The following is a 13,046-nucleotide window of genomic DNA, read 5'->3' as shown; positions in this document are numbered from 1 at the left end:
GTTTATATTTTTGTTTTAGGGGACTATCAATTTGGTGGCATAACCCAGGAGCGGTAATGACACTTATATCCAGGAATAACAATTGAACCAGGTTATCTATCCAGTCCAAAACCCAATTCCCTCAATAAGCTTTGGCTAGCTCCATACAAATGAAGATCCTTGTAGAATGTTGCTAAAATCACTGATGGGTAAATATCTTTCAAAACTTATTGCAAATCCAAGGTTTATAGAGGAATTCAACCCAAGGGGCGAACACACAAGTTCAACTAGTTCAGGGGGAGAAAACAAAACAGGGAGGGGGTAGGGGAATTCTCATGAAACCAGTCATAGTGGAAGGAAGCCTCAAACTGCAGAAATAACTTCAGGATATGGAAGCTCTTAATATTCCTGAGAATCAAAAATATCAACCAGTGACACCATTAGTTTCTAAATTGCTCTACAGTGCCTTTAACAAGGCCATGAGATGTTCAATTAAAAATCTGTTAATTATCAAAAACAGTTGGCCCAATGTGACTGCGACTGCCTGACGCCAGGCAATAAACCAATCTGTTGAGAAGCGAGAGTAAGTATGTTTAGAGTAAGTATGGCTACAAAAATCTACAAGTAGAGATGAGGAAAAAGCCCAGTGTGAAAGGAACTGATCGGTCTGTAAATTTCTGTATAGGTCGGTGGACTTGGGTCCAAAATGGCTAAATTTTAGCACAGCTGCAAAAAACATGAGCCAACATCACAATCTCCCGATCACAATCTCCCTGTGTGCACACAGGAATCAGAAGTCAAGTTGAATAAACATTTTCCAGTAATACAATTATTTACATAGACCTTGTAAAAGAAATATCTTAGGAAACAAAGCACCCCCAATTTCTTCCCAACAAGACATATACATCTATTGTTAGTTTTGTTAAATTGTGATTGTACTGAATTTTAGAGCATATTTTGTTTAAATTGCACGATTCTTGTATTCACATCTTTAATCACAAGCACACAGAATCTGCTCAATGTTCTCTTATTCCTTTCACAAAGCCTTAGCTGAAAAAGACACACACTTGCCACTTGCTATTTGATCTAAGCGGGTGCCCCAGCTTTAATCATAGAGGCAAAATATACATATGTGATTTTTCAATGGCAAATACATTTTCCATAATAAGTGGGATATTGAAAGTCCGTGAAAGAGCTGAGCCACATGCTATAAGGAAAACATATCACATTTAATAAGCAGGAGGCATCTGACATTCTGAAATAATCCCGGGGCATGTAGGTCTACAGTGGAATGCTTTTGGAAATAAAATGTTAACATCACGATAATTATATTTACACTTCAACCATTCCCTTCGGAGATGGATGTTGGTGCAAGGTCAAGCTCTTCCAAAAAGAAGGTCGCCACTTTGGTTAGCATATTTTTACAATTATACATGGACGGTCTGAGGCTCTTCTTTATCCAGTGTAATTTTCAGACCCAAATTATAATGATTGCATTCCACAAAACTCCCTGGGCAGCTAAATGAGGGGAGTTACCCAGAAATTCGATCAGGCTTCCTTCAAAGCACAAAGGACAAGCTATTGCTGTACTACCAACAGGTATATAACAAACACATACATGAAAGTCACACAGATTTTTCTTTTTCTTTCATATTTATCAGAAATATTCGGCTGCATTTTTTTGTTACTTTATATATTATTGTCATCGTGTACCTAACATATTTACAGGTAAAGTATGTAAACCTAACAATATTGCTATACATGTTCAGTACGTGAAAAATGTACCTGCTAATCGTGTCAAAAATGCAGAGCTATCCCGTGACCTTTGCCAAAAAGCTTCTCTAGTCCTTATCTTGGACTACAGAATAATTAGTGTCCACATTTTTTTGGAGATGAGGAGCACAGGATGGTTTAAGTGGTTTAGCCAAAGAAAACTGGGAAGGGTTCCCAGTACTCAGGTTACAAAATGCTGTAATGTCAGCCCAAAACAGGACTTAGGATTTAGGTGCCTTTTTTGCAGATCAACAGGTATTCCATACTCGCTGGGTCTTCAAAAAGACAAAACATGGGAAATGCAGATTTATAGTGCAATGGGAAGTGAGAAAAAGGTCCAAATTACAGAAACTCTCCTCTTAGCGGTCACCAGAACAAGTTTTTTTGTGCTTAGAAATACTAAAGGATTTACAATTATTTTAATGAACTTTTATTGATGACACCAAAAAGGTGGATGAAATGTTGAACAGGTTGAACTTTTCCTCCTATTCTTCATTAACCCATCCAATGAACCTTGAAATATGCCAAGCTCAGCTCACAGACCACGAGGAAGATATGTTAATGTGTGACACACAGACAGAAGTTTCAGAAAGAATTTCTGTTTTAGGAGCAAATATACAAATCCCAATTTCTGCAACCCAGAAATGGCAACATCAGAGCCGTGCAAATTTGGCACAAACCCATTCTTTTTTTTTTAACGTAAAGTAATAGTGTCATAAATACACAACAAGACTACTTAAGTGCCTTGAGGAACAAACTCACACAAAAAAAGGACTTGCATGTACACTACACAGCGGCCAAGTGCCAGGCACATACATACAAGCTGGGTGACAAGGGAAAAGATAAGGTCTGTGTTCTGGTGCAGGAGTAACAACAGTCAGTGGCAATCCAATGTCCAACCAACACAGCGGAATTTTGTTCCGTTATGAATGAAACCTGTAATGCATGAAACAAAGCAAAACATCTCGGAACCCTCCTTAAAATGCTAGTCTACATTTCTTTTCATTTTTTAGATCTAGTTTTTTTCACTGTGCACATATTTAAGTTACTAGATAGGTGATCCTAAAATAATGGCTGCTAAGTATATGACCACGGGTGATAAACTTTATCATGATATATGCAAGCTGCATTTTCCAATTAGTAATGCATATGCCTCTCCCTATCAGGTCAAGTCTATAGCCTAATACAGCAACCACAACAATGTTTAGCAATCCATTGCACTGTATCCCTAAACAACAGGCTGCCAATGGCCATTGATGCTTACTATGTGGCAAACTGTCCTCCCTTCCACCTCTCTAAATAAAGCTTAACAGCACTGTCTGTAAAAACAATTGTTTCTACTGTTGGTGGAAATGGTCACATTTGATCTTTTCTAATGACAAGGACTGAACATCTGTACCATGCTTATGTGTTGGGTTTGACTACAAACAATGGGCTCTGTTTATGGTTAACAAAGTATCTCAGCAGCCCTAATAATCACAATAATATCATACAGAAGACACCTAGAAGATACATGTAATATTAGAATGTTTGATTTGCTTACTGGTCTACATTTCAGTGAGTACATTGAATTTGTCAGAATAAATCAAAGTGTGTACTCATGAAAAATATATTTCTCTTCAATAAGACTTATTCACAATAACTGCTGACAATCACCTCCCAGCCCCTCAGTCAATGTTGGTTGTTTGGACAACTCTTTGCTCATCAACCAACACCAGCTGAAGGTTATATGAAGTATCTTTATCAACTTACAGTTGTAATTCAAGCTAGAATTGCTTTGAAATATGTGAGACAATTTCTTTATTTATAGTAAGACAACAAATAAAATGGTTGGGCTCATCCAGCACCGTCTTGGCTATTAGACAAGAACAAACAGTATACCGGGCAGAGAGTCAGATTATGTTACCAGCTCTATACAAAATAAACCTCTGAACACTGACTATGCTCTGCTGATCAAAACACAGGTACTACCTATGAGAACCAGACAAAGAAGATCAACAATAAATATTTTATTTACATTGACAGATCATATAGCTGTAGGAGGGTCAGGTTAGATATTTCCAGGTCCCAACTGGGCTATAGAAGTCGGGGATGTGTACTGAATGGCCTCTTTCTCACTTCTGGGAATTGCGGTCACAAAAAAACAATCACTGGCAAAAGTCAGACACATTTATTATCTGTGATAGAGGTAAGTCATGGCCGTATGTAAATAGTACCATATCACAATACAAAAACCCCCAAACTTTTAAAAAAAATGATTGGTCCTAAAGTCCTGCAAAAAGAGCTGCTACAACAGAATGCACCTAAATTCTTTCACTTGCAAAAAAAAACCACAAAAAAACTAAATTTGGCCTCAAATGCACCAGGGGATTCTAGGTGATTTGCCCTGCAAAATTTAGCAAGGGGTAACAACTGTAAAGTCAATGGGCCAACTCAGGTGTAGTGGTAACAGAGTCCACTATATTGAATGTATAAAAAGTAGGAGGGTCAGGTTAGATATTTCCACATCCCAACTGGGCTATAGAAGTCGGGGATGTGTACTGAATGGGCTCTTTCTCACTGCTGGGAATTGCTGTTACAAAAAGCAATCACTGGCAAAAATCAGACACATTAATAATCCAGAGATCATCACTATGCAAGTTTCTTGTTTTGTTATATTGAAGGTGCAACCAATTATGGTGACATAGGCTAAACAACCAGAAATCTCCCATACAGAAGAAGAAAGCACAGATAACTGTCTTGGGAAACTACCTCAACCAGACCAAAAACAAACAAGAACACAAACATCAAATTACACATTTACTTACTAAAGCACCAGTGATGCCCAACATGATCAATTGCTCAAGGTCAATTGTCTAATGAACAACAACTTTACAGTTTAGCCATCTAACACAATGGATATTTTTACCATTAGCAACACATGGACACATTAGCACCTTCTGGTAACCAATCAGCTTTTGTTGTGGAAGTTGATGGCTTTTTATAGGTTTCTGCACTTAGGTCATCAACGTCCTTTGCACTGCCTTAGGCAGCATAGAAGTACATTACCTTTTCCTATTGGATCCTTCTATCATGCTGAAAATCAATCTAAAGAAGATAATCTATGTATTTCAACCCTAAGGTGCTCTGTAATCTACCACACTAAAGAAATAAATAACTGTTGTGATACAAAAGATAAGAAGCACTTTAAATATTCTATACAACCACACAATAATAAAGAGCTGTCAAGTGCAGGTCACACATATCTCAATACAATCTGATTGTTATGCAAATCCTCTTTCACATATCAAGTTGCAAACAGGAACAAACTACAGTAGATGAAAGGCCTGTCCTGTTTTTATTGCCCAGCATGCAGATTCAATTTTGTGAGAGCAGAACGCAGCCACATACATGAGACATCAGGGAATGCTCTGAATGCAGGAAAAGCGTTATGTTTACTGATATGCAACATGCATATCTGGATGCAGTGGTGCTCCTATTATCTGGGAATTTAGTGATTGCGCCATAAAGAAATCCTGTACTGATAAGTTATGTAGTCAGCCATTGCTGACATGTCCTACTAGGTAATTTGCTCCTGTTGGTCCAATGGATTAAACATTCTTTGTTCTCGTACAGGTTCTCTTAAAACAGACCTCTCCAAAAATTAACCAGGAAAACTATTTCGGAATTCCTATACTGCTCCATTGGTCATTACTGTGTGCTGTAGTACCTCGCCAGTCCATGGGAGAAACCAGCGAGTGTTGCGGTAGACACAAGATATTGGCACAGCCAAGAAATTGGTGCTCCTAGAAATATTAGTTTTCTCAGCACACTTAGGAAATATTTGCTCTCCAAAGTAGCAACGTTCAGTATTGCCTTATATGAATAGTATTTGTTTGGGTACTTTTTAAATTCATGACAAGGTTTCCAGAGATAGGCGTGGAAGTTCTTTTATGAAATAGACAAGTGTTCCTTCAGACAGGGTTCCAAGCAGTTGGTGCCATAACAATCATTCTTTTTAGCCATGTGGTTGTTCTGCTCTAATTAGCTCTCATTGCTAAAAACAAGTCATGGTAGCAATGTATTGTTATAGCTCAGGGAATAAAGCCAAGTATCTGCCAACTATGTTGACCTATTCATCTATGGCAAATATGTACTTTACAATGTGAATGACAATTTAAAGCAGGCGTTGACTGAAAAAAAATAGATAATAGATCCTAAAGTTGGCACTTAACACGCCCCTTCCCCTTCCAAGCAGAACTTGGAAGTTGCTGGGACAACTCCTCCACCACCAAGTCAGCTCATCCAAGATGGCGGCACCCAGCAGTAGTCTTTGGCTTTCGGTTGTCTACACAAGGTAAATGACATGCATAAAATACAAAATTAAGTTAAAAAAATAATGGGTGTTTTTAGTGTACATTACATTTTTTTCTGAAATAATCTAACTGGTTGTTTCACAACAAACTGAAAGCCCAGCAGCCTCTTCATTAAATGTGAACAAATAGTAAATAAAACTTGGATGTGTGTGGCCAATTACAGAACTTTCTGCCCTCTTTGGAGAAATTCCAATAGACACTCATAGCGACGCGTCCAACTATCACAAGCTGTGACAGCAGATGAACAAACCAATTCACACTGAAGACTAGAAAAGGGGCTTTGGCTTGTACGAGATGAAAAGGTAACACACTTGTGTAATGGACCTACTGTCAGGGGAACACACCTTCCCAATAAGTGTATTGGTTGCTGCTCAGGGCAACGCTAATCCTGCGAGTAAATGCAAGCTGATAATGAGCGATAAGCTCTGTGTACATAGCCTGGAACAAAAGATGAAGGGGGAAATATGGGCAAAGGCTGAGCCTTGTCATACCAATGATTTATATAAACTACAAGGCAACAAGTGAAACGCAAGCACTGAGATTCTGGTGGAGTTAAAAATACAAAAAACAAAAAGCACAGCAGATGCCAAAATGAGAATAAAATTAACTAAACTGGTCCAAATGCCGAGCTGCTGCAAGCTAGGGATGCCTGAGCCTACCTTTAATGTAAAATGAAGCAACTTTTCTCATTTCTCACTGATGAAACCAGAATCCAGGGATCATCTCAATAAAACCAGTGTTATGTGTATCGTCCTTCCCTGCCGGGTATCACTAATCACATTCAAACTTCCAAGGCAGGTTTAATTATTTATTAAAAAAAAGGAATCTGTTTTTCCCCCATATTAGTATTTCACTATGAAAGAGCCATTAAAGAACAGGGGCTCTCTAATAAGCAAGTGTTCCACTTGTGCTGGCAGCTAACACTGGATTCCCAGCACTTTTAGTCTTAGTGATAGCAGAAACAGTATAATCCCCAATGGGACTCTACAGCAAAATCTCAAAAAGCCTGCAAATAAATGCACCAGATTCAAGATGTAATATGAGCTGAGCTGTACAGGTTTTGTCCCCTTTCCAGTCTCCAACTGGACATTGAAAGAAGAAACAGCAGACCAATGAGCTACTGAATCAAGCGATTGACTCCTTGTGCTGCTTCTTATTCACCCAATCCAAGTTCTGCTATACAAAAGGGTAATACAAATCATATTTAGGTACTTTTGCTGCTTGCATTCAATGATTTATAAAAGAACATAGATTTTCATTAATCTTTTAATAAAGATCAGATCAAAAAGTAACTTCTTATTCCCATTTTTACAATTCTAATGTACAATACAGGATGTTTGCCTGCCCAGCATGATGAATGAGACGTTCACACACCACAATACAGAATGGGAACAAACAAGATCTTCATTATAAAGTGATGGACTTAGCAGCCAGTGATCACCTCTTCTTTAAGGAACCTCTGCACTGATATATATGGGAGAAGAGTTCAGGTTACCATTCACCCCCTAGTTATTTACATGATATTTTGTGTATTTATTTCATGTTTTCAGGTGATCCCAGATGCTAGATCTCATCACAAGGGGGAGAAAACATACCACGAGCCATGTGTAAATACTAAATAACGATGCACACATGGTAAATAACACACAATAATAAAGATAATGTTATAATAAGTCAATAGAAGGTAAGTTTGGGACACACATTGACTCACCCAATGCTGTGATGATGAAGCCCCTAGGGGGTCTCAGGGCCCTCCTGACCCAGGCATCTCTTAGTACTTCCAGGTGGACACTCTGCCCCTGGACCAGCAGCACCCAGCTCTCCAGCCAGCCCTGGAAGGACACCTCAGACACGGCCCGCACCAGCCTCCTGTTCCAAAAACACTTCGCATTGGCAGCCTGGAAGTCCTGGAAAACCTGGCTGCCCTTGTCCACCTCCCCGGTGCCGTCCAGTTTACAGAGGACCAAGGCTAAGGACGTGGGGGCCAGCTGGAGCAGCCTGTCCCGGGACATAATGCCGAGCTCTCACCTACATAGGACGCAACATGCGAATCAATGACTGACTGCTGCCTGGGATACTGCGAGTACTGAGGGGGCGTGCCAGCTACCGTCACTCATATTCTCTACGGCCAATCAGCGGCCGCCAGAGACGGGGGCGTGGAGTGGCTCTGCACCTTGGGTTTGGGGAGTCCCGCACAAGTGGGCGGGGCGAAGTGCTCACGTGCTGCTGTAGTAAGGTGTGCAGGGATCAGCTAAAAACACCATCATTATGGGGAGTACAAGTCACAGATCAATATCAATTATCATTATATTATTATTGTTATATTGTTATATTAGGCACTGAGAGCAAGGAATTAAAGCACAACTTTCATAAAAAATAAATAAATTTAAAGAGGAACTAAATTCAAAAATGCCTAAAACAAAAAAAAATACACTTACCTTCAATCCCGCTGCGTAGTCGATCAGTCCGGAGGTTTCTTCCATGAGGTCCTGCGTCGTCCCAGTATCGGTCTCCAAGCCGGCGCGCCGGGTACCACCATCTTCCACGTTCTTCCTACGCCACCTGACCCAGGCGCGAGATCTGGTGACATTGGTTGGAAAAAAAATGTGCTCACTGCGCATGCGTGAGATCGGCAAATTTTTCTCTTCTCAGAAAAAGGCTCCTTCTGCGTATGCCCAAAATGCTCGGGTATGTGCAGAAGGAGCACCCAAGAGCCTCTCAGGATGCGTGACACAGGTATCCCGAGTGGCTTTGCACTCCCATATATTCTCCAGGCCAGGGGTCAGCAAACTTTTTGGACTACTAGGCCATTTCAGGAGATCAAGAAGGCACATTAGGCCAGAAGAAACAAGATGTCCAGGGAAAGGATTTTTCCAGCCGTGACTGCAACCGTTCATCCGCGGTGTAGTCTCGTGTGAGCGTGCTTGGCATCGAAATGCCCCTTGAGATTCAACTGCTTGAAAGTGCTGTTGGTGTTGTTGCACACTAAACACAGGGCTTTGTTGCCTTGTTGGACAAAGAATAATTCGTCAGCCCATGTAGGGTTGAAGACACAAGGTTCGAGGTTAACCTTCCGGAGACTGGTAGCTGGGCGTTGCTTCTGCTCTTTAAGCATAGTAATTGGGGTTACTGTGCAGGAACTCGATAATATTGCGGGAACTCACGATAACGAGGCAGTTCAATTCGGCCGGATCCAACAATATAAAACTAGGGGGGCTTTAGGCCGGACTGGAATACTGGCTAGGCGATCGAGAATTAGGGGAAGGTGCTGCACCCTTTTTTTTAAACAGAGTGTTGTACTAAAAAAAAACAAACAAACAGAATTTATACCTTGGAGAACCCTTTTATGTAAAGTGAAATTTCTGAGTTTAGGTAGGCTTTAACCCCCCTGGTGGTATTCCCGAGTGTGGCTTGGGGTAAAAAAACCTGCTAAAAGCGGTAACCCCGAGCCACACTTGGGGTAGCTAAAAACTTTAAAAAAACACTTACCTTGGCGTCCTCTGGCATCCAGCTCGTCCGTGCCTGTTCTCTGGCTTCCTCCTCTTTGTTCGATCTTCTGCTGGCAAGTGCAGAGATGTTCCCGGTGACGTTGGTGCAAGCATCAGTGCAGGAAATTCTAATTATTTTGTACTGGATTAAATACAAAATAACTGTATGGAATCCAATACAAAATAATCATTATATTATATATGTATAATACATGCTACTGTACAGTTGTATTACTGGTTTCAGTATTTTTACGCACCCTTGTTTTAATAGATTTTTTTATTTAAAGTTTATTATTAAATTTATTATTTATAGGACATATATTTCAGGGTGCTATGCCTAGGAATTACAGCCTTACAATGTAAAATAAATTTACACAATCCAAGTCCAGTAGGTCCTGCATCAGGTAACAGGTAGGCAGGGCCGCCAAGAGAAAATCCGGGCACCAGTACACAGAAGGTCTGTGGGCCCTTATACAAAATTCTACACACATGTTTGTGAGTATATTAATATTTATTTCCAACAATCCTAGATTACTTTGATACATTTATCTAAGTATTTATAGGTATAAATGTAATAAAAAAGACTGCTAACCGTCAAGCCGATTATCTCTTGATAACACACACAAAAAGGCAGGCGATGTCAGTTACAGCATTTACAGGGAATTTTACCTGTGGAATTATTTCTTCTTTCGCTGTCCTGTAAATTCTTCAACACTTAACACGTGAGAACGCTAGTTGATAGTCATTTTCATTAATTTTTGTTTGTTGAATCATAGGCTACCCACTTCACCCCCCTCTCCTCGGACCTGCAGGTAGGTAACCAGTAGGTCCTGCATTGTTTTGGCGTGGTCAGGACATCACGCGACCTACTGATTACCTACCTGGATCTTCTTTGTCTCACACTGTGCAAGATTGGTCCCACGTCTTCCTGAAAATATAAAAAGTGCAGCTCTCACTGCGTATCCAGGAGAGCGACAATTGTTTCCCATTCCAGGAAAGCCCCTGGGATTTGTGAGTATCCTAGGAGGCTGCTGGTTTCCCCTACCATCATTACCGCCGTGGCAGTAAAAGACAGAACTGCAGAGGTCCCCCTAATAAAAGAAAAAATGTAGCCACACTTTTATATAACATTAAAAATGTGGTGATAGGTCTGCTTTACGTGATATAAATTTAAAGCTATTACCGTTATTGAATGGTAAATATTCCTAATATGACATTAGATTTGATTGACATTTTTACATACTTACTGTTTATAGAAAAGTTGTTCATCCTTCCTCATACTACCTTAACAACTGCCACATCCCTTGATAGATCCAATTCAGATAAACATACAAAAGAAAATTGGGAGTTTTAAGGCAGTAACAACAATCTATATAATTAGTATATTCAAAATATATCCATGTATTTCAAATCATATCAAAATATATCAAACATTAACCCCCCTGGCACTCTACTTCTGTCCGTATATTTACGCCAAAAGTGGTAAATTCTTAGGCATAACTCACAGAAACATGTCAAATATTTAATAAATTTCATAAAATTAATAATAAACTTTAAATAAAAAAAAATCTGTTAAAACAAGTGTGCATAAAAATACAGAAACCTGTAATATAACTACAGTAGCATGTATATTATATATTTAATATAATTATATATGTTATATAATGATTATTTTGTATTGGATTCAATACACTTATTTTGTATTGAATCTAATACAAAAAAATTTGAATTTGCCGACTCACCTCTCGTACACACTGACACATGCACTGACGTCACTGGTAACCCCCAGGGAACGTAACCGGGAACACCCGGGAACGTCAGTGCACTTGCCAGCAGAAGATCGAAGGCACAGGACGAGGCCCAAGGTTGGGCACAGATGAGCAGGACTCCAGGGGACACCGGTGGGACCAGGTAAGTGTTTTTTGTTAATGTTTTTAGCTACCCCGAGTTTAGCTTGGTGTTACTGTTTTTAGCATGTTTGTTACCCCGAGCCACACTTGGAAATACCGCTAAGAGGGTTAAAAAAAAAAAACATTTATTAATTTTGATCTCTAAAAATCACATAAAATTTTCACCAAGAATGTTTTTTTTTTAGAAAAATAGAAATATTTGTTCATTCTAGAGTTCTCTACGCATTTTGCAGGGTCCCCTAGTCAGTTCCTAACAGAAGCTCACTGTTGGCTATGTCCACCAAAGGTCAGGACGATGGGCGACGAAAAGTCATAATGGATATGAAAGGGGGAGAGAGTGCAGTAGGTGCTGGTTCGTCGTTCTTCCCCTTCCCTCTCCATAGAGCATAACGGTGCTGTATGTGCAGTACTCGTTAGTCATTAGTCGTTGGAAAGGATTGTGAAAGATCCTTTCTAAGGACAAGTATTACACGTGTGTACAAAGCCTAAGCAATATAGATCATAAAAACATCACTCCGGATAATTGATCCAATGGCTGCATTGATTTCCCCAGGCAAATTGGTTATCTGTTGACCAAATACACAACATCATCAGAAATCGTACTTCAATGTTGTACATCAATTGTAAAACATCAATGGTTTTCAACTATGATGATTAACTGACAAGTCTACGGGGTACCATATTGCATTCAAAGTTTTGAGCACTTTTAAAAAAAAAACAGTAGACTTATAAATAAAAATGATCAAAATATCTTTTTTATTAACAATGAATTACAAAATAGCTTGTGTAGCAATTTTTATTCTTTTTTCTATTAAAGAAACTTTGACATGCAGTTCAATTTTATTGTGAATTGACTTAAATTTTGTGTTTTAGAAATTCTTCCAAGTATGATGTCATGAAAGAGGATACCATTATTGACAGAACAGGAAATTTTGTTCTCTCACTCATCTGAAAGATTATGATGTTCCTTTCAAGAGCTTTGCATTGAACTGAGTCATGTACCTGTTATATAATTGAAGACAGGTTTGTGTATTTTACAGTTGTCTTCTGGACACATTTATGTGCAGCGTGAACTGGAGGCCTGGGGGAACACATTCAGATGGACTGTTACCTTCCTGTGGCTCTTAGCTTACAGACAAGAAGAAAAAAAAACACAAAAATCCAGACATCTAGGCTTAAAAGGATTTTTATTCAGATGTTTCCCTTTTTTCATCAGAGGCAGACACACTGCACAGTCTGATTGTACTTTCTGGTCTGCCTTCCACTAAATAATGATCTAGCCTCCTGTGAAAAAGAATTAACATGTGTGAAGGATAAGTTTTTTTATGTTTCTGTTTCCCATTGTCTCCATTGAAAGTCCTCTTTTAGATTAATCCAGGAAATATGAAAAATAAATGTACCACTCAGTTATAATATTACATGCCCAGATCTTTATAGGGACTAGATATTGTAGATTATTCACCTAGATTCCAATCTGATGTCCTTTGAAATACTCCAACATCCAGGTATGGGGTATTTCTGTACACTTTATATGATTTCCC

The 13,046-nt window shown here is 39.2% G+C and overlaps 1 protein-coding gene across 1 annotated transcript in view; it reads right to left on the bottom strand.

The window, feature by feature from the left end:
- Window positions 1-8,119, bottom strand: part of STOX1 (storkhead box 1) — a 32,931-nt gene extending 24,812 nt beyond the window's left edge. Inside the window, exon 1 of the mRNA XM_072425027.1 lies at window positions 7,819-8,119. Within this exon, the coding sequence (XP_072281128.1) occupies window positions 7,819-8,119 (301 nt within the window). The remainder of the gene's footprint in view (window positions 1-7,818) is intronic.
- Window positions 8,120-13,046: the final 4,927 nt, after the last annotated feature.

This window comes from Pyxicephalus adspersus, chromosome 10 (assembly GCF_032062135.1).
Source record: "Pyxicephalus adspersus chromosome 10, UCB_Pads_2.0, whole genome shotgun sequence".
Classification (NCBI taxonomy): domain Eukaryota; kingdom Metazoa; phylum Chordata; class Amphibia; order Anura; family Pyxicephalidae; genus Pyxicephalus; species Pyxicephalus adspersus.
Note: the sequence above shows the minus strand (reverse complement) of the source record. Positions and strands in the feature narration are given on the sequence as shown.